The sequence below is a fragment of the Semicossyphus pulcher genome, unplaced genomic scaffold (assembly GCF_022749685.1).
Source record: "Semicossyphus pulcher isolate SPU_LCO1_2020_fin unplaced genomic scaffold, fSemPul1.0.p SCAF_23, whole genome shotgun sequence".
In the NCBI taxonomy this organism is placed as follows: Eukaryota; Metazoa; Chordata; class Actinopteri; order Labriformes; family Labridae; genus Semicossyphus; species Semicossyphus pulcher.
The window spans coordinates 10264283-10286141 of record NW_027211697.1 but is presented as its reverse complement, the minus strand read 5'-3'; the positions used below and the strand labels follow the sequence as shown (position 1 = coordinate 10286141).

Sequence of the window (21859 nt, the reverse complement as noted above, 5' to 3'; positions counted from 1 at the left end):
AAAAGGTTTTGGCCGCAAGTATCTGCAATATTTGAATGGTGTTGCATTGGAATGATACTGAGGTGCAGTAGCAGAGTCTGCACAGCAGGGGGAGCTTTGGTGCTAGTTCTCGAGCACAACAAACGTTTGAGGACACAACGGGCTCAATCATGCACATTCAGGTGGAAGGAAAGGTTACGTGAATTAAGTCCCCACAGCTTCTTTGACCCGCATGGCAGAATGTTAAGTCGTCTCTTTGGTCATGTTTTATCTTAAAGGATGAAACTGATGTCCCCGTCTTTAGTGTTGTACCCGTTTCTACCCCTCAGCAGAGTCGGTGTAAATTTTACCTGTTCTGGTAGCTGTAGTAGGTGCCGTCCCTGGAGATGGTACACAACTGTTTGCCATAGCAACACAGTGTCTGGGGTGAAAACTCGTACTGTGGAAACATCAGAAGCATTAACAATCAATGTCATTTCAACACATAAGATATGTGGCTGTTGAGTGCAAAGATAAATGTGAACTGACGGGATAAATACTGTTAAAAAGTGCAGTTTTTGAGCTCATTTCACTTCCTGTATTGTCTCACCTTTCTGCCGCAGCAGTAGCCCAGGCCCTGCATGACGGGATCGATCTCTGATTCAAACACTTCTGCCAGTTTGGTGCAGTACTTGTAGACACGGGATGTTTTGCGGTTGTACAGCCAAGCGTTGCTGAACATGAGCCACACATCTTCCACATACTGCCACGGCTCCTGGTACTGACCCGTATCCAGCTTGCGCTTGATGGTGGATAAGTCAATGGGATTCTTCACAATTTCAAAGTAGTCCTATGCAGTAAGAGGGAGACATTTGCAACAGTTTTATTAGTGGCTCTTTTAACATGTGAAATAAAGTGTTCGAGTGGGTATAATTGTAGATACTTACAGGAATGCCCAGTACTATAGGGTCTACAGGTTGTCTGAAGGGCAGTGACTCCGGGTCTTGCCTGTAGAGGGACTCAAGTGTCGGCATCAGGGCTTGTCTCAGCTCCTCTGGCTTGAAAACTGGACACAAAAGAATCACTTTACCATGACACTTATCTTGTCACCTTTATTTTTCACAAGAAGATGACACGAAGATGGGATCTGTTCTTACTTTTTTTGCGGTTTTGAGTGGTAGAGGAGGATGATGTGCTGTTGGCCCCACTTTCCTCCTCTTCTTTGGGTTCTGTCTTCATCTCCGGCTTCTTCTCCTCAGTTTCCATTGGTTCCTGCTTTGGCTCCGCTGCATCTGGCTCCTCCTTCTTCACCAGTGGGGGTTTGGTTTCATCGTCCTGCTGTATGAACACAATCACGATCAACAAGGTGTTAAGTGAGGAAACCATCAAGTATATAATGCATTCAATGGGAAGCATAATAGAGAAAGAGGCCACATATATTTTTGGGACTAAAAAAGGTGAGCACAACTACCATAAAATCCGGCATATAAGTCACTAGTTATTTCAACACTATTTCTACTTATTTTCATTTGAAAAACATTAAAAACACACACAAATTAACAGCTACCATCTGTTTTCGTGATGTCGATTTGCAGTCCTGCTAGCTCCGGTGCTGCAGCTAGCGGTAGCTGGCAGCCTACGATAATGTTGATTGATATGAGGGTGGTGGCTACAAAGGCGATCATGACAGTGCTTGTCCATGACGAAGCTTTAGCAACAATCAAGTAAGTTTCCCTCGCTTAAAACAGCAAAGAAAACTCAAAACAGCACTGCGGCTTGGACCTGGAAACAGTTTGATGCGGAGGTGTGGCGTCACCACTTAACAACAGACAACTTGAGCTAGATTACAGCGCCATCCTCCGAGTAAAATACCAAAACACAATAACACACCTCTCTGCATTTTAGATCGGTATATTGGTCATACTGGTATTTAGGATGCATCCCACGTTTTAGATGAAAAAAATGTATTAAAAGTGCATCTACACCAAATTTTATGGTAGTTGTTTGTGATGGACAAAGTTTGCAAAGGTATTTCTCTCTGGTTTACAAACATTTTCACGTACAGTCATTAACATACCTCCATTTTTAAATCTGTCTGCTTCTTTCCAGAGTTGCTGTCATCTTCTTCATCTTTTACTTCAGGTTTGGCTTCAGTGCTGCTCATGTCTGGCAGGGCCTGCTGCGAGCTCAGCTCAGCCACAGAGGCAGGGGTGGGCACTCTGTTATCTATACTGGCTGCTGCCTGAGACAACTTTAAGAAGAGGAAGAGGAATTTTGATTACAATGCTGATAGCTTAAAAATCAAGACATGCTGACTTGAAACACATTAAGTATAGACCATCCGTCCTCTTGTTTAGTTATTAGAAGAGTCAGCTGGCAAAAGCTGTAAGCGTTAGAGCTACAGGAATTTTCAGTAGGAGCTAGTATCTCACCGGTGTGCTGGGGTGCTGTGCCTGCACTGAGGTTGGCTGCTGCATCTGGCTGGGGGGTTCTGTCTGGGGCTGCAGGGGCGTGAGTGGCTGGGAGGGGTCAGGGGTTGCGCCCATGGCTGAGGGAGGACCAGGGAGGCTATTAGGTATGTGGGTTGGGGTGGAGGAGGGCCCACCCGTGGAGGCAGGGGTGGAGGGCTGCGGTGGCACCTGGGCCTGCGTAGAAGCATGGTGTTGCAGCTGCTGCTGCTGCTGCTGCTGCTGCTGCTGCTGCTGCTGGGGCTGCAAGCTGGCAGAGGCATTGGGTGGAGGGGTGGGCCCCGGGGAGCGCTGGGCTGCAGGGCCACATGGCAGCTGGGAGCCAAGGGATCCCAGTGCATTCAGCGGGAGGTTAGAGTTCTGCTGCTGCTGGAACAAAAAGGGACTCATAGTTAGCGTACCAATTTATAGTATGCATACACCAGCCAACAGGGGAACATTCATCAGACACAAAGACGCACGAAGCACAAAATGTCAGCATGCCAGCACGAGTCTCCTCACCTGTGTGACAGCAGCCTGTGTCATGGGCTGGCCCAAGCCTACATTCACATTCATTGCTCCACCTGCAGCTGTAGTGAACTGGCCCTGTGGCAGGAACTGGCCCTGGTTGGCTGGCTGAGCAACCATGTTGTTAGCATGACCACCCATCATGCCTTGAGCCTGAGGCATCCTTGAAGGGGACATGCCCATCTGTAAAAGAGAAAACAGACATAAGCGATATGGTAGCAGACCTCTAGTAATCAATGCCTGCATACAGCATACATGCGACGACTACAATAGCCTTCTAAAGGACCTGTGTTTTACAAACATGCTTAAAGTGCTGAATAAAACATGGGATGGCAACAGGTCTAAAGGAAGAAACATTACACTGCAGTAAACCAGAGGCAAGGGGCTAAGACATAACGATAGGCCAAAGACGAGAGAGAGAAGAGAGAGAAGAGCCAGACAGTGACTGAAAAATTGAGAAAGAATACAACAATTTTGGACAAAACAGAGATGGTGACAAGAACCGAAAAATAGGTCTTAGAGCAAGTTTAAGACGGAACAGTGACGGGCCCAGAGAAATGAGAAAATGTTAAAAAGAGAGATGACAGAGACAATATACGGACAGAGGAGAAGGATCTAACCGCTGGGACGGAGCTCATGTTCATCTGCTGTGGATGGTTCATGGGGGAGGGAGCGCGTGTTCCCATTGGTGCCTGAGACATCTGCACATTTTGCAATGCCATTGGGTTGAACTGATTCATTCCTGTGGGAACACACACACAATTATATACCTGTTTAATATACCTGGGAGTTGTAATTTAATATTCCATATCCTAATAGGCTCGCTGAGGCCCTGAACCAGCTTAACAGCTCATTCATATGGTAACACAATCAGTTGTGAAACTAAAACTCGCCTAACTGTTGAATGCTTACCAATATCCTGCATAACAGTCAAAAGTCAATGCAACTATTAAACTAAAAAGTAGAGTGTTTGCTGCTAAGAAATAAATGATTACCTCTGCTCTTTTATGAGCATGTCCTGCACATATAAAGCTTATTATTATTGTAATTATATAAGAGTGAACACATACCTTGGGCCACCTGCATACGGTTCATTATCTGATTTGGCATGTTGGACATCGGCACAGGTCCATCTGAAATAGCAGAAGGGAAAGAAAAGGCCCATATTTAAAACCCTTACTATCTTTCCCCATTGATATTTCTCAGCCCAGAGTGTAGAGAGTTTGGCTACTAACTGGAAGATCGGACGCCCTGTCCTGGGCCCATGGCATTGGGCTGAGCCATACCAGGCTGCTGAGGTCCAGCTGTGCCCACCATGCCAGGCTGTTTCTGGAGCCGTGAGCGCCTCTTCTCCTCCAGCTCCTTCTGGATTTTGTAGATTTTCTCTGCCAGGAAGTGGTAATACTCATCCTATTAAGACAAGATATTTTAAAAAGACTAATAAATGTGTGTCTTAGTCTCTAAAATTCCTAACTCCCATAGTGACGAGAGAAAGATGTCAGGATCGAGAACACTGACATCCGTTGGGTTTTAATGGCGTCGCAATAAAGAAAGTGTTCATTTTATTACACACCCTGCTGTTGGCTGACTCGTACATGTCACCCTCGACCTTCCGCGCATATGCCACCAGGTTCTCCATCCGCCGGTCCTTCAGTGCTGCGGGGTCTGGGGTGGGGAATATGGCTTGTACACTGAAGGAAGACCAGAGGAAAAAAACTCAGGATGGATGTATTGGACCAAGTTCTGTTTTGTGTTAATATGACAGAGCATGATTATTTATAATACATTCGTTACATTGTTGGACTCACAGTTTGTGCACCAGGTGGTTGCGCAGGTCCTGAGTGACGTGTTCATGCCAGGCCTTCCTTACCCCCGTGGCAGAGAGAGGGCTGGCAGCGGGCAGGTTTCCCATGCCTCCTGCTACAGACCCATCCGGCATCAGCTGACTAGAAGAGAGAGAGAGAGACAAAGAAACTATCAGCAAGTTCAAAATAATACCATATGAATAATTCCATACAAAATCTCCCACAAACAATGGGCCTCATTCACCAATATGAGCGTAGAAATGTTCTTACTCTGCGCACAAAATAAGTGCATATTGACAAGCGTGTGCCCGCAATCTGCATACCACTGCCCCTCTATATATTTCTCTATATAAGGACATCCGCTTGGCGTATCAGGGAGAGAGCGGTGAGGTGAAGACAAGTAGAAAAAGACAAATAGTTGCAGGAGATGGCCCCAAAGGGAAAAAAACTAAAGAATTTCCGCAGAGGGGAAATTGAGGTAATTGTGTCGGAGGTGGAAGCAAGAAAAAACTTTTCCAGAGCGTGTCCTTGGATGCCACGATGTTAAAAAAAAATGAAGCTTGGGCTTCAATAGCTGAGGCTGTAGATGCTGCGTTTCCTGAGCTACATTTTGATATTCTTGATTGTAGACTTTAATTTAAGATAAAAGATTTTATTGAGAGCAAGACAGGACGTCAATTCATGGCTATTTAATACATTTGGTCAATGCATTAGTAAATTCACGGTTTTAATTTTTGTCTCTTAAAAAGGCTTTTTTTTAGATGAATGGTTTTAATATGCCGTGCATAAAGTTATAAGGGTGTGTGTTCGCATTTTCTGAGAAAGCCGATCCGTCATCATTTGTGCGCACGCTTGGTCTGAGGAAGCTCTAACTTCGGTCGCAGAGTACGAACAAACTCAAGTAAGAACATATTGATGAATCCCACATTTGTGCGTCAAACGTTCATACACACAGTTTAAGCACAAATTTTAGTTTGTGAAAGAGGCCCAATGTGAAGATAATTTGTCATTTGCATTGTGATAAAATAGTTCTGTCCTCCACGATACATTCAACAATGCCTTTGATAAATTACATTTAAAAAGAGCCCAAAGGACAGAACAGATTGGGATCATGGCTTATTATTCGTCAACAGAAGACGCACCATAAGAATAGGGCATAAATTACAATATGACAGCAATCGTCTAGGCATGCATAACTTAAAAAGGTTTTAAAAACCAGACGGCCTTGGCAGCAAGAGCCTGGACTTTAGTAAAGGGAGAATGCTCACTTGTTGAGTGTGGATGGTAGAGAGGAGTCGGAGTGCATGCCAGACTGGTCTGAAGAGGGGACACCCATGCCTCCTGCCATCTGGTTCATCTGATTAGTGCCTGTTAAAACCCACATTATCATTTAAAAGGGTTTATAAGAAAATGGCTTGGCAACAGATTGATGGTATTATCAACACGTGTACATAATCTTCTAAAGTAGCAGTGAAGTCCCATTTTACCTAGTTGGTTCATATTTCGCAGCTGCTGGTGCTGGGGACCCTGGGGGTTCTGCTGGCCCTGTCCCTGGACCTGAGCAGAGGACTGGTTCCCGTACGGCAAGCCGAGGGCAGCATAAGCCCTCTGCATGGAGCTTGGGTCGATGCTTGTGGCAGCACTGTTGATGGCTGTGGCGCTGGGCTGGCCTGGCCCCACTGTACTGATGGCATTCTGCAGGCCAGCTCCAGGGGAACTCAGCATGGCTAGAGGGAGAAGATGGGGAAATAAATAAGTGGATTGGCAATATAGGACATATATATAAACATTATTATTAATATATTAAACATTTAATCGACACCCTTTAATAATTGAGGAGGAACTGCTTCTATCTCACATGTATTAATAAATATCCTGTAAATTAATAAAAAAATAACCACGATAGCAAGAATATACTTCCTTTTTTCTCCGTCTTTCCCCTCACCATTTTGTAAGTTCTATTTCAGAGTTCAAGGGTTAAAGTGAAGTTTATTCACCAGTAAATGTATTTTTTGTACATGAAATATCATTAAGTAGTACACAATGTTTTTTTCTGTATAAAGAAAAAAAAATCCAATCTACGTGTAAAGAAGAACGTCTTCTTGAGCTGGCATCTAAAATCCATGCACTGCTCCCCACTGTGTTGATTGCTGACAGAGAGCATGCTGCCTCTGTGGGGGATTTAAATCCGTCATATGGCCTTTCAACCAATCAGAGAGCATTCTGTCCCTAGACCCTGCCCCCAACTAATAGCAGAGACACAAGGCCCCTCCCCGCGGTGTCACATTACAAGCCCAGCCTTTCTAGAGGAATCCTCTCACTGTCGGAGCTCTCGCAGCCAGCGAGCCAGCACAGAGCTGTGGCGGGGAGACACAACCTGCAGGTGGCACCACTTCATACCACACACACACTGACCGGAGGCTGCTGCTGACTGACAACTGACTTGTTGAACAGCTTACAAGGTATCAAAGATTATTTTTCCACAATTACCCCTTCATATTTAAGTTAATTAAGCCCCCAACATGATTTATTCTTAATGTTTTCTCTTTACTTGACTCATATGCATTTTCCTCAAAAGAGAAGGGAGGCTGATGGGAGCTACTCACGTTGCTGGTTCCTCTTGTCACTAGCGTTCTTCAAAGGCAGGCAGACCGGACAGTCGTGCCGCGTACAGTTCTTCCAGTGGGAGATGATCTGTCTGGATGATGCACAGTGAGCCACTGAGGAGGCATAGAAACAGAAAAGTGCCTGGTTATAGCTAGACAAGATCTAAATAGTTGATGCCTACAAGAAGATAAACTTCTAAGTGATCAAACCCAGCACTTAATTAAAATACAGCATAGTTAAACAAAAGTCTCTGCTACAGTACAATGTGCAAACAGCCATGTAAAAAGTAATTATACCTGTTGTAAAACGATAAAGGAATCCCTGCATTTACTTTGAGCGTATAAACAGTATAAATATCACAGATCAAAGTTCATCCACCTCGAGTGACCTCCTCCTTACTACCAACAGCTGTCAGAGGGAAGCTGTTTGCTGCCAGGGTGGACGAGGAGAAGGATCACAACCACCATACAGGCATTTGAAAAAATAAATATGTAATGTTTGTTCATGTACTGCATTACTGAACCATTTGGGGGGAAAATGGCCCTATTTAAGGAATAAACAAAAGAGCCAACTAGGGCTTTAAGTTGTGTGAAACAATGCAAAATTATTGATTTCTTCAGCATCTTACTACTCCTATAAAACTCCTATACAAAAAATCATTAGTTTTTTAATCCATATTAGTGTTCTGGCACATTTCCTTGCAGCCTAACAACAAAGCAACCATGTTGTCGAATGTTATTTAGGAAAGCAGATTTCATGTGATTCCTTCACTGGTTTTCAGCAACGCTTTGAACAATAAGTCATTTTGCTTAGGACAGGATAGGCGACCAGTTATGTGAAGAGCTGCAGGCTTGGGCGAGCTCTGTACTGCGAAAAGTCACCAACACCTTCCTCTGTATTCAACCTATAGTATGTAGATGGATATGTGAATGGATAACACACATGGTTAGAGGGAAAAAGGTTTTCTACAAGTTATTTCAACACTACTTCAATGTATTTTCATTTGAAACACATTCAAAAACACACACACTGTTTTTGCATGTCGAGTTTGCAATCCTGCTAGCTACCGGTGCCGTAGCTTGCTGTAGCTAGCAGCCTGCGGTAACGTTGATTGTTGTGAGAGTGTTGGCTGCAATGGGGATCATGACGGAGTATGCCCATGATGAAGCGTTGGCAAATATCAAGTTAGTTTCGGCATATTATAAGTAGGAGACGTTGTAGTCGCTTGAACCAAGATACAGTTTATGCAGAGATGTGACGGCACTACTTAACAACCGGATAGCGCCATCGTCTGCGTAAAATACCGTAACACAATAACATACCTCTCTGTATTTTATACTGGTATAATGGTCGCACAGGTATATAGGACACGGCCCACTTTTTAGATGGGGAAAAAAAAGTATTAAAAGTGAATCTCATACACCGAACTTTACAGTAACTGATCATAGCTTTCACTCACCCTGGCAGGACTTGCCAGCCTGGCAGTGGGTCATGTGGTTGAGGACGTTCTTCATGGTGCGGCAGTGGGGTAGAGTGCAGACCCTCACCTCCCCGTTGGCCTGCTCCCGCCGCTGGCACTTGTGTGCGTGGAGCAACAGGACCAGCTGCTGCTGAATGAGTTTGCGCTTCTCGGGGTCAGCCGTTGGGCCCGCTGACACACCACCAGCCCCAGGGACCATCCCTACGGAGGCTACTTGCTGCTGCATCTGGGACTTTAAAAGAGTTCCAATACAATGACATGTTAGACACAGATCATACCTGACTTATTTTAATTTTGTAGGCTTTAAGCTGTTATAAAAAAAAAAAAAAACAATAATATAATATAATAGGATTAATTTAAAATGTCCAGACAGGTGGACGTTTGAGAGTCCACAAGGTGCCTCAAACAGACACTTTGCAGACGGTGAATTTTCACCAGAATTCACTGATTTAATTGCTCGACAACTTTCCGCTAAATGGAGACATTCTACATTTTTTATGACTGCCAACAAATACAAAAATAACTTATTATGATGAATAAACTTCATAATTTCTTTATTAAAATGTTGCTTGAATCTTGGGGCCAACTCAACATGAACGATAAACATGCCACAGTGAGACTGAAGTCCTAGAGGGCTCATGATGGGAAAAGGAAAGGAAGATATTAAAATGAATATGATCAGTCACCAGAGGAGACAGACATGGGAAGTTGTGTAAAAATGAACTAAAACCAAGAGGCAACTGGTAATCAAGGAAAATCTCTAAAATGCAGTTGCAAAAATAGAGGGACTGACATTATCTGCCTTGTTTAAGGCATTTCCTGTTCCTCGAGTAAATTTGCATTTTACTGAGCTCTGTTTACTTTGTTCCTTTAAAAAAAAATCTGACTCTGTCCTCAACAGTTAGAGTAAATATACAACCTCATCGGAGAGGATAACACTGAGTAAATAGGTCACCTTTAATGCAGTTTTCATTTTTACTTTTGTTTTGCAAAGCAAGGAAGCAAAGTTCATACTGTAAAAGGTGGTTGTATCCTCAGTATCTTATCAGACAAGCAAAGTGTGTGTTGTGTGGGCTTGTCTGAGGGGTGAGGTAGGCAGAGATAGTATCTTATCTATCCAAGCTTATACTCTAAGAGGGATACAATAAGTTAACCTGTCACACACATTTCCAGTATTTGTTTTATTGTTGGATGATTTGGTTTATTGTTGTGTGCAGACACCAATGCCCGCATTTACATGCACAAAATCATGCAATAACTATTAAAGCAATACATCGATGAGGATTTATTGACTTTCATTTACTACCAAATCAAGCATTGCATATGTATTAATTGTCACTTATAATGCCAGAGAACTCCTACAGGGGTGTTTTTTCATTCTTAAACGAGCAATTCTCCCCTGGAAAAATTCACTGTCAGTCAAAGCTGGTGTTCTCTGTAATCCATAGAAGCAATTGAGGAAGTGTAGTTTAGCGAGCTCCCTGGCCTCCGCCAGATGACCGATTTTACATCGTCTGGCAGAGGTTTTCCAGAGCCCATTGGAGAAGACACAGAGCGAATTTGCATTTTTTTCCTACTGTAATGGCATTAGCTCCCCATAATAGCATGACAGGACTGAGGCTGAAAATCAGTGAACTGGTCCTTTAAACATAATCACTCCATGTTTCACCTTTGGTATTTTTTTACATTCATTCCCAAACCTAGACCAAGGAAGAAATGATGATTGTGTTTTAGTGTGTTGTCTGTTTGTCTGATGCTTAGGTCTTCTTTCAGTATTTCTTTTTTTATATCATGCACATCATTTAAGTTAAGTGTTTTAGTTTAGTCTTGCAAACCCTACCTGCATAATACACAATGACAAAAAGACAATTTAAGATAAAACTACTACTTGATTTTCCAAGAGATGCTGGCTGTCTGTTCTAAGTGCTTGTTTGATGCGTTTCTTTCCTTTTGCACAGTGTTGAAAATAAATGACAATGTTTCTTTAAGACTTCTATGGCAACGCTCAGGAAAGCCTAAAAGAGAAGCTAGTATGCTTCTTCAATTGCTGCAAACTGTGTGAAAAGATGAAGCACAAAACGAGTATAGTATATCCATTGGAAACACTGATCTCACAGATTTAGTTAAAAAAAGACATGCTAAATACTGTTTTCAGCAGTAGAGTCATACCTGTGTGCATATGTATGTTTTGTTTTACATTTATTGTCCGTTTGCTCCCAGGGGCCTAATAACCTAACGAAAAGAGGTGCGGGACGGACATCAACCTTCCGCGTAACACTTACCATGTTTGGCACACTCCCAGCTCCCTTCAGCTCAGCAGGGAATTGGGGCAGGTTGTTGGACATAGCTGTCTTGTTCTGGAGTTGTTGAGCGTTGACCCCTGCTGCCCCCATCTGCTGAACCCCACCCTGACCATACTGCTGGCCAAATGGAGCTCCTGACATCCCCATCTATAGTGGACAATCAGGACAGAGGGTTGTAAGAAACTTTGCATGTCATTAAGCCAGAGTGATCTTTTGCCTCTGCAAAAAGCATTTTTGCATATATACATGGAAGAGAACAACTTTGACAATGCACACACAGTGAGGTGGAGATCATTGCCAGCTTCAGCACACCTAACTCAAGCAACAGGGGAGGAGGGACTTTGTCAAAAACTTGTAGAGGTAAAACACACTATATCTCATGCATCCCTAAAAACTGAAATGGTTACAAGAAGTAAAAAAGTGTTGTCTAGTCACTACAAAAATATGCAGGAATGTAAAAGTTGGCTTGCTTATTCAGTCCTATAAAAGTCATTTAATCCTTTCTTTCTGATGACCCTCAGCATGTAGCCTTTGCTTGCCTTACAAAACGGTGGCCGTAGCGACAGTCTGCTTTGCTTTGCGGAGGTTCCCCACTGCCAGCGGTGCTCAGGCAGACAGAGCAAGCCCAGCCCAGCCGAGAGAGAGAAACGGGAGGAGAGACGCACACAGAGAAAGACCAGCTTGCTCAACAGCTGAGCAGAGCACTGCGCTGCTGCCTGCCCCTCCCCCTCAGCTGCAAGGAAGCACACAGATGCTTCCCTGCTGCCTCCCTCCCATTCACACACGAGCCTGGCCTCATCCTCCTCTCACACACAGGTTAACTTATTTGAACTGCGCGTATACCACAGGGGAGTCACCAGGCTGGAGGACAGTACTGCAGCACTGACAGCCTCAAGTGTTTCCCCTCCTCTTGCCATGTCTTCCTACGCTCCTTCCTCTCTACCCTGCTTCCCCAAACACGACAGCAAAGCATAAACCGGCTCATCTAATCGTGATATACAGCTCAATTATCAAAGGGCAAAGGGCCAGAGAGACAGCAACTATGCCGGAGAGAAGGAGAGACAGAAGATAAGAGAAACATTTGAGTGAATGACAGCAAAAAAAAAAAAATTTAAAGTTGGAAAAGAAAGCAAAAGTAAACCAAGGGTCATTAACAAAAGCTACCGAAACAGTGTTTTAGTAACAGACCGGGTTATTGGGTTATTAGGTTTGCTAAACCCAACACATGGTTGACTTTGTGTAACTTAGATAACAAGCTCTCTTATGGAGGAGACTTTATATGTTGGCAAGTAAAGGAGACAACTTTGAACATAAAGTATTGCTGAGGGGAAGTAGACAGTAGTCCCTTTTACACTGCCAGTTCAAGGCTGGATTTTTAGGCCACTGTTGCGTTTCGTCTTCTATGTTGCTTCCACAATGCCACAATGTAAAAGGCAGCATCAGGACGGAGCTTCGTTACGGCGCTGTGGCGGAACCGCAGTGTAAAAAGGGCTATTTGATGGTGTTGCAATGCTTCAATTCCTTGAATAGTATAGGTGTTACAGTATTATGGACTGGATGTCGGTGCCGACTTTCGCGGAAAAAAATCACAAGCAGCATGACGCGTTTTCTATCACCCAGGTCTGCCAGAGAGGGTAGGCGGAGCTTTTCCGGTCTCTGCAAGTGTTGCGAGTAAACAGTAATCTACTATGGCTGAACAAACAAAGAAAAGATGGATGACTACAGATACAACTTCAACAATAAGTGAAAATCCAAAGAAAAAGAAACAAATTGGACGCTCAGATGAAGCAAACAGTCTAAAACAAAAATGAAAAAATCAACAGTTACAACGGGAGCCAACCGTAGACGTCACACATGCAACACTGTCTGGATATCTGGGAAGTGTGCTCCCGCAATTACCGTTTATCACCATAGGTGCCGCCAAAGAGAACAAAACTGAGATCTTCCAGATTATAACTTTAATGGAAACCATTTAGCAAAGCTGCTTTGAAATATTCAAAGGATTGTGTACATTATAAGTGCACGTGACAAATGTTTGGAAGATAAGATCAAGCAAAACTAAGGCTTCTGTTGCGTCTTTAAACAACAAACTTTCAGCAACTGGGAGAGAAATAAACAACTTTGCTTCAGCTTTTTTCTGCATAATTGCTGTGAGGACAGCACTCACAATGACACTCAAAATATTTCTGAAGAACTCCAAACAATTTACCCCAATACAAAAATCTAACTTTGAACAGAAAAGGCAAATAAATCAACTAATGAATGTATTGATGGGCACAAGCTGTGAATTGGCACTATAATTTCCTTCAGGATTATAAAGTTTATCTCATCTTAAAATCATATTCAAAAAGTAACATGCCTATGCTGTCTTCTGATGTACAGTGTCTGCATTTCATGTGCATAATTTTGCATACTGTGTGCCCTTCTTGTAGATTGCTAAGAAAACAACTGGTTACTTGCGGGACTAATAGGGCTGTATATTGACTCTCACCTTATTCATGTTTCCAGCTTGCTGAGCATTCAACACGTTGTGTGCACCCAGCTGTGGCCCTCCTTGTGTGAGAGTCTCTGCTAGCACACTGCCTCCAACACCAGGTCCAGCCCCCTGCATGCTTTGGCCCTGGTACTGCATGCCAGGCCCAGTTCTACCCCTGCCCGCTGGTCCCAGAGTCCCATTCATCACTTGTCCGGTCTGGCCCATGACCCCGTGCCCCTGCCCACTGTTCAGCATGGCCTGGTTGAAGCCCATGCTTCCATTTCCTTGTCCAGCAGTTGCACCACCTTTCTGGGCTTGGGGAGACTGGTGATTGGTAGCACCTGGCCCAAGTGGGCTTTTACCAAGCACAGCACCAAGCTGGCTTCCAACCATGCCTCCCTGTTGGGGGTTAGCAGAGTTGAGACCACCTCCCAAGATGGAGGAGCTTCCTGGCCGTAGGAGCTCAGACAGCTGCTTGTGTTTGGCAGCTGCATCAGGGACGTTGGAGTTGAGACCTGGACCCCCTCCGCTTGGACCGCCGTTGGAGGACATTCCCATTCCCAAGTCTCCATTGGGGATGAGCTCATCTGGAAGATCGTTTTCCAGGTCAAACAGAGACACAAGATCTAAGGAAGAGGGAAAGAGAAGAAAGAATTAAGCCTGCATCATTGACAGAAATCATACGGAAAATTAGTTTTATTCTATTATCATCTGATTAATCAGGTATCAAAATCCCACGTAAGGCAAATTACACCTTTAAGCTTAATACCAAAGTTTGCCCTTCTGCATCCAGTGATACGTTCACATCGTTCATGAGGCTGAAAAGGAACCAAGTATCAATAATAGGTGAAATCGATTGCCTTTGGATTGCCGATTACAAAAGGACTGACGGCATCACTGACATTTTTGTCACTCAATCTGTTGTTGAGTTGCTGCCAAAATTCATTGAGCGGTAGTCAAGCACAACGCATATCGGTTTGAGAAGCATTTAACTGCTCAATGTAGTCATTTCAATACTTGTGAAATGACTTCTCTGAGAGATAAAGGGGTCCGCTGGGAGGACAGGCAATCATGCACAGGTCTTCTTCTTGAAAAGATGAAAGTCATCATTATTGTCATTAAGTTATGAGTTACAATCGGTAGTGATGTAGATAGATATAGATAAGCATTTTTGAAAAGCTGCCGAAAATGCTCATGCCTCATTTCATCTGCGTAGTAAGGCTCGACTGCTTTGATGGTTCATTGTTGTTGGTTTTCCAAAAGATGGAAAAAGTAACTGCTACTTGTTACTTATCACCTCGGCTGCTGCTCCAAGCAAGCGGAGCCAATACTGAACGAGTTAAACACAGCAGACCACTGGCTGGTCGGATTGAATTATCACTCGTACCACAGGGGACACTCGGCACAACCCTGTGTAACCACTTAGCAGTTTTGTGGAGCTGTTTGCGGCACACGTGTTGCAGCAGCTACTATACAAATGTTTTTTTCTTTCTGTCCCAAACTCCTGTTTATGTCCCGTCTCCACCTTGATGCAGAACTGTTCACGTACGCATCACATCTAGAAATCTAGAAATGTGCTCAAATCATTGCACTTTAGACTACAACTGAGCGGCTGTGGCTCAGTGGCAGACTTGGTCGTCTCTCAATTGGAAGGTTGGCGGTTTAAGCTTTGAATGCTACAGTCTACATATCGAAGTGTCCTTGGGCAAGACACTGAACCCAAAACTGACCCCAAAGTTACAGCCATTGGTGTATGAATGTGCATAGATTCTGATTGGAGATCGACATAGTAGCCTTTGCCATCAGTGTGTGAATATGACATGTAGTGTAAAAGGGGTTTGAGTGGTCTGAAGTAGGGATGCACGATATTATCGGCACGTTATCGGTATCGGCCGATATTGGCTTAAAAATGAACGCCGATATCCGCCGATATAATTAACCGATAAAATAATGGGCTGCTGCAAACTTGATTAAATGCCCGACCTTGGCGCAATGTCCCCGGCGCGAAGAAGACCTGCGCGGCGCAGCGTGATGACGTCACGTGTGTCTACCTGCAGCATGAGAGAGTTAGAAGCCAAAATGTCCGTGGTGTGGAAGTTTTTCAAAGTGTCCGAAATAGATAGAAAAACTGCTATTTGCAATGCCTGCTCAGCTTCGGTGATGCGAGGAGGAGCCGAGGCAAAGTCTTTCAACACTACAAACTTGATTAACCATCTCAAGACCCGTCACCCCGACCGTTGTAACAAATGTGATAAGAGTATCACCATCATACTGTACGCTAATTCCAATACAGAAGAGAGTTGATGATCTCTGCAATTAGGTGTGCAGGAAAAAAATATCGGTATCGGTAATCGGCTAAATGAGTTGTAAAATATCGGCATATCGGATATTGGCAAAAAATCCAATATCGTGCATCCCTAGTCTGAAGACTAGAAAAATGCTATAAAAGTGCAGTCCATATACCAGAGAGAAAAAAAACACTGTCTTGTCTCTTGTCATCGCAACTCTGCATCAGAATTTGTTGGTGGTAAAACTGTATCTCACACCAATTCATTAAATTTAGATGATCCTTGATCCAATCACCAATTATCAGATGCACTAGGGTTGTCATGATACCAGAATTTCAAACCTGATACGATATACTAGTAAAATCCTAGTAAAAAAAACCCAAACATATTCTGCTATGTTTGGGACATTTCTGGAAGTCAATCTCTGGGCAGTGGTCTGAAGCCCAGTCATCAGTCTGCAGGTCAGGACTAAATGAAAACGTAGCGCCAGGATGACATGACTGTCTCTCTGCTCTCTGTCGGTCTGCAACAGACGCTATCGTAACTTTTGCCTCTTCACAACACGTGAAAGGGACTTAATTTGAACACCTTGATTTGCTGTTCTGTGAATGAGAACAGTCAACTGTGTCATTGCTATAAAAAGTTCAAGTGTGACGGAGGGCGGAGTATACATCACAGTCGGATGGATGTGGCGCAACCTCAGCCTATAAAACAAAATCCTGTACCTTCCTGCAGGTGTAGGTGTGTTAGTTTGTTGTTTAGAGCGGAACCACTGTAAAACAAACATTAAATAGTGTCTTATTTCTTTGTTTCACTGCTTTATTTACTTTAACGGCGCTCACTCTCTTCACTTCCTGTCTGTGTCGCTCGACCACAGCAGCTCTCTCTTTTGCTCTTTTGCTTTTGCAAGTTAGGGTTGAAAATCTGAATGTTGATCTGTTGTTTTCTTAAAGATTCAGTACCTTTTGGTGCTTTCGAACGTAAAAATAACAGATTTTCTTCTTCTGAAACTCGGACATCACTGGGGGCAGCCAGCCAATGCTGCGGCTTGTGTAGATCACGTGAGGAATTACAGGAAGTTACGCCATCTCCTGTCTTCTTTGGAATAAACATTAATTATTTTTCAATGAGGCGTATCCGTTTGTTGTGCAATGCGGATGATGTGTCGGCCTCAAGTAGATTAGTGTCCATTTACGCGGACAAATACACAATTACGGTTTCTAACGTTCATTTAAAAACAAATGTGACGACCGAAACTCCGTCTCTTTTCTCTCCTCTCCGTTTTGTGATGGGCCCATAGCCGGGCCACTGATTAAGCAGGGGAGGACAGTATACCGTAGCAGTAAAGCTGTTAATAAGCTAACGCCACGGGTAAAGCTATTGTGACGCAAATCCTTGATAAAGCTAACGCCCGGCTTTATTAAACCGTCGTAAAACATAACATTTTGAATATTTCGTGCCATTAGTCAGAGACGGACTAGCGTAAATCTAGTATTTATTCACAACAGAAACTTGAGCAGTGTAAATCAACAAGATATTGAGTTACATAATTGATATATTAACATTGCATTGTACAGGAAAACAAGAGATAATATTTTTTGTGTTTTGAATATAATGTTAACACTAAAATTGAGCTTTTTTGTTTTTATCCAATTAATCGTAGAAATAATCGACAGAATAATCGATTATCAAAATAGTTGTTAGTTGCAGCCCTATTCGAAACATGTGGTATCAAAACTTTTGACAACCCTAAGATGCACTAGGAGACCGTGTCTACGACCAGATTGTTATTTGCACTTGCATGCAGACGTCTGTTTGTAGAGATTAAGTCACGCATTACACCCACCGCCTCCACATGGACTGTATTCCTGCATACAAGCCAGGTGAAATGCAGTTGGACAAGACTACTTGGACGACAAATGGAAACCAGGATGCTCCAAACACCAAAAATCTTGTCCCCCCTTTACAGATTCTGCATTTATATTCAGATATCCGTTGATAAAGGGTACATGTACACTACAGCAGTTCAGCCCCTGTATATTTTAGAGGAGATAAGGTTTGAAGATGAAAAGCTTTAGCTCTGTAAATAAAGTTGTGCACAAAAAGTAAACACTATTACTCAACTCAAACAGAAAATGAATAGAGCTTTAATGAAGGTCACAGTCCAAATCGCACGTCTATGAGACGGTCCTTCACGCGCAGGTGCGACTGTGCCTGCTTCATTACAACAGCCACGCCCCTACAGACGACTGGCTCAGTGTCCGGCACTATCTGAACCGTCTTATCTTTGAAATATGGTGGCAATTAAGGGAGCTTACATATTACAGAAAAGGCTTTTTATGAAATACCTGAGCATTTAGTGCATTAGATAGAAGTCTTTGAGAACAGCAAGAGACATGGGTAGTGCAATGATGACAGCGCCAGAACCTGTTCCTTTCCTGAACCCTATTCAGCAACAAGATATAGACCACACAGATTTGAAGTGAGGAAACTGTGGACCCAAGAAAATAGCAATGGTGGAAATGGTGCCTTCAGTATGGTGATACTTTTCAAAAGGCTGAGAGTACAATTTTGAATTTGCTCATTGTATAAGAAAGATATCCAGTTGCAAGCAATCACATGTGACAACAGAAGCATCCACTAACCGAAGATTCCCAACACTTGAGTCACACTATTCTCACCTGAAGAGGACATTGCTGCTGCCGCTTGTGATTCACCCAAAGATTTTCAGCAGCCACATGAAAATCTTCAATTAGCCTGTTCAGTCTGGGAGATAATAACAGGCTATGCAACAGACTGTTGCTGCCTTACCAGAGGCTCAAAGAGATGGGATGGAGATGGAAAGAGCAAAATGCTACCCCTTTCTCTTCCAAGCAAGAAGGAGCAAAGTCACAACTGGGGCTGAATTGTAAATTGCATTATCATCGCCGTCGAGATGTGAAGATGTGCGATGAACACATTGCATAAAACTATTTCATGCACACACACCGTGTATTCACATCCGCATGCGAACATTTAATCTATCAAAGTGCTGCCCAGGTTTAAACTACTTCCTTTTCCACGTGCTGCATCATTTGCAGAAAAAGAAAATGTTTTTTTGTGATTTACTTTTACGACAGGTCTTGAAATTTCAACATTGTGATGCAGATAAGTAAAAAGTAAAAATGAAGCTTTGTCAGGTCTGTCCTCAAGAGAAGAAAACTGCTTTTAAAATGCTCATTTGTTGAATGGAGGTCGGATCGATCATTTCAGATGCATTTGAGGAAGTCGGGAAATCTAAACGGCTTTCGTGACACAGCGTCAGGGAATTTATCTCAAGCTGAATTTTAGATCTAGAGCAGATTGTTAGCTGTTAGCATGCAGATGTCCAGATAGCCACTGATGGGAGCCAGGATGTCATTATGGCGCATTATATTTCTGCCTGCTTTTGCTCTCCACATGGACTGGTTTTCCTGCACACGCTGCAGCCTGCTGATACCCGATTGGTCAATAATAGTCGGACTACAAGTGTAGTACAAACAGAAACCAGAACACTTGCCGTCCATAAAATCCACGTCCCTGCCTACGGATTATACGTTTCTGTAAATAGAGATTAGCAGACACCCTAATAAAGACATGGTTCATTTTTTGCACCAAATAATGGAGAGAAGTATTGATAAGAGTATTGGCATGGATACCAGTATCAATTAAAATCCTAATGATACCCATCCCAGCTAATGAAATTAAATAACTGTGCACAAGTACTGCCTAACATAGCTGGTTGTTGACTTCTTGTTGCTCTATCAATCACTATCACTGATTAGGTAAAACACATAACTTGTGCTAATCTGTATTAAAGATAGCCTACAACTGTTGGTTCATATCACAAAAACCTATGCTTTTTATTTTCTTAACCCACACAAGTCTCAGCACTTAAAGGTTTTAACAAATCAAAACAGAGAAACAGATTGGGAACTGAAACTTGTGGGAGCAAGCTCTAGCCTACGCAGACTCCAAATCTGTCTGTGACTGCTGATTTTGTATAGCAATGTAGCCAATCACACAACACAGGTGTTGTTTATGACCAAACAGTCAAACAACAAGTTTTTTGCACCTCAATCGAAACATTTTTTCAAATAATTATCTATTCTGGAAAAAAAACACAGGAGGGGTTTACCTGGATAACACTAGAGGTGTCCTTTACGCCTCACTAGATAAGAAAATAGATATTTCTCAGTTCTGTTTTTTTATGTAGGTTAAAGACTCTTTGAAAAACTGATGATTACTGAATTTAATTTTTCAAAATGATCTGTCTTGTAGATAGTGTGTGGATATAGTGTAGCTATGGCCTCCTCCAAAAATCTTAATACATTATGAGTTATTAGGGAAACCTTCGACTTATGACAATGTCCATTCTGAATTTATTCCTTTTTCATCAGACTCAAAAAAACAAGCAAAAAAGAGAGAATAAATGCGATATCACAAACTGAGGAATCTGCTGTTTTCTACACATTTAAATGCCAGCATATCTGTCAAACCTTTAATATGGTGCTTTGTAAGAGGAGCTGTTATGAATTCAAGATGTGCAAAATTAGTGGCACACTACACTTGTAAAGCTGGGGCTGCAGTCATTGGCTGCACAGTGTTTATGAAAACCACATCCATTCAGTGAAAATGACAAGAAAAAAAATTGGCCATGGCTACACAATGTGAGAAGGTGCCGTTATTCAGCTGTTGTTGAGATTTTGTATGAATTCAAGAGCGCACAGCCTTATTCCGGAGGGTGTGAGCATCCTGTGGATGTATGAGATACATAGGTTTAGAGCAGAGAGCTGTAATCTTTAAGTTAAGATAACTGCAGGTTTTACATTAAAAATCAGGGTCACAGCATTGTTTGTTTCTATGAGCTAAGCTTGTCGTTTTACCTAAGAATTCCTGGAGAAATAATTGTTCTCATGTTTTTTTAACGGGAGCTGAATTGTTTGCAGAGGTCTCCTCCTCTTCAGAATAAACAGACCTGGTAGACAGAACCAGTAAAAACATTGCATTAAGCATTTTCAGGTAAAAGTTAGCATCTCCTTCACAATATGACTGGTGAGGGGGCAGCTTTCACAATTTCTGCTGCTGTCACAGGCTGTTTGATTCATCCATATCCAAAATAACCAACTATATTGTCAGTGTAAAATTGATCCCCTATCTACATTGTTTAATTAGTGAGCTCTATGTTTAAAGTGCATTGTCACACTGGACTGTAACATTTAACCGTACATGAATGCCTTCTCATGCCATTGTAGCTGAATAATGCTCATCCAGGGGTTGGTGATCGAACACACAGGCCAGACAGAGGAGGAGGAAACCCTGTTAGGTGAGCTCAAGGGTTGGAGAGTGGCTGCCTATTTCTTACCTCTTGCGCTGGCACGCCTACTCAGCCATACAAATAAAAACAAGCTTGACACTGGCCTGTGGCCCGAGGTGCATACACACACCGACACAGGAGTAGAGCACCATCAAAAAAAACGTCACACATTAACATAAACATCAAAGACAGACTGCTAATCTGTGACTGTGAGCGACAGCTCGATGAGCAGTGGGCTGGAAGAGGCAGAGGATGAAGCGTGCTGTCACACTACAGGTTTATGGACACAATTTACACTAATATCCATGTGCTGTTGAAAATCAATAAAAGAACTGTATTCACTTCATTAAAAATTGGTTTTCATTAATTAAGTGAACTTCCAATAAACCCAAAACTAGTTCATTTAAGTGTGCACAAGAAAAGACGATGATAGAAGAGGGCTGCAAGCAACAGGTTCCTCACAGATCTGCCTCTGAATTCTCTCCGAATTAGGGCTTTTTCAACTCCAGAAAAAAACTGGGCTTATCCTCCTCCATCTGCAGCCAGGCACTGAAAATCTTCTCAGTGTACTTAAGACCCTGAGCTGCATCCCGGACTTCAAAGAGAGCAGGTCTACAAGAGACACTGTGCAA

General features: G+C 42.9%; 1 protein-coding gene across 3 annotated transcripts in view; it reads right to left on the bottom strand.

The window, feature by feature from the left end:
* Nucleotides 1-21859, bottom strand: part of crebbpb (CREB binding protein b) — a 38361-nt gene that overhangs the window by 10808 nt on the left and 5694 nt on the right. The window contains exons 2-19 of one of the 3 annotated variants that reach the window (XM_069674168.1): nucleotides 13620-14230; nucleotides 11108-11275; nucleotides 8805-9057; nucleotides 7345-7458; nucleotides 6226-6465; nucleotides 6007-6106; nucleotides 4742-4879; nucleotides 4507-4624; nucleotides 4169-4343; nucleotides 4004-4066; nucleotides 3554-3675; nucleotides 2928-3116; nucleotides 2391-2795; nucleotides 2036-2209; nucleotides 1116-1296; nucleotides 906-1024; nucleotides 569-808; nucleotides 330-418 (exon numbers count right to left, since the gene is read on the bottom strand). In XM_069674168.1, the coding sequence (XP_069530269.1) occupies nucleotides 330-418; nucleotides 569-808; nucleotides 906-1024; nucleotides 1116-1296; nucleotides 2036-2209; nucleotides 2391-2795; nucleotides 2928-3116; nucleotides 3554-3675; nucleotides 4004-4066; nucleotides 4169-4343; nucleotides 4507-4624; nucleotides 4742-4879; nucleotides 6007-6106; nucleotides 6226-6465; nucleotides 7345-7458; nucleotides 8805-9057; nucleotides 11108-11275; nucleotides 13620-14230 (3499 nt within the window). The remainder of the gene's footprint in view (nucleotides 1-329; nucleotides 419-568; nucleotides 809-905; nucleotides 1025-1115; nucleotides 1297-2035; nucleotides 2210-2390; nucleotides 2796-2927; nucleotides 3117-3553; nucleotides 3676-4003; nucleotides 4067-4168; nucleotides 4344-4506; nucleotides 4625-4741; nucleotides 4880-6006; nucleotides 6107-6225; nucleotides 6466-7344; nucleotides 7459-8804; nucleotides 9058-11107; nucleotides 11276-13619; nucleotides 14231-21859) is intronic. The other 2 variants (XM_069674169.1, XM_069674171.1) reach the window with 2 other exon arrangements.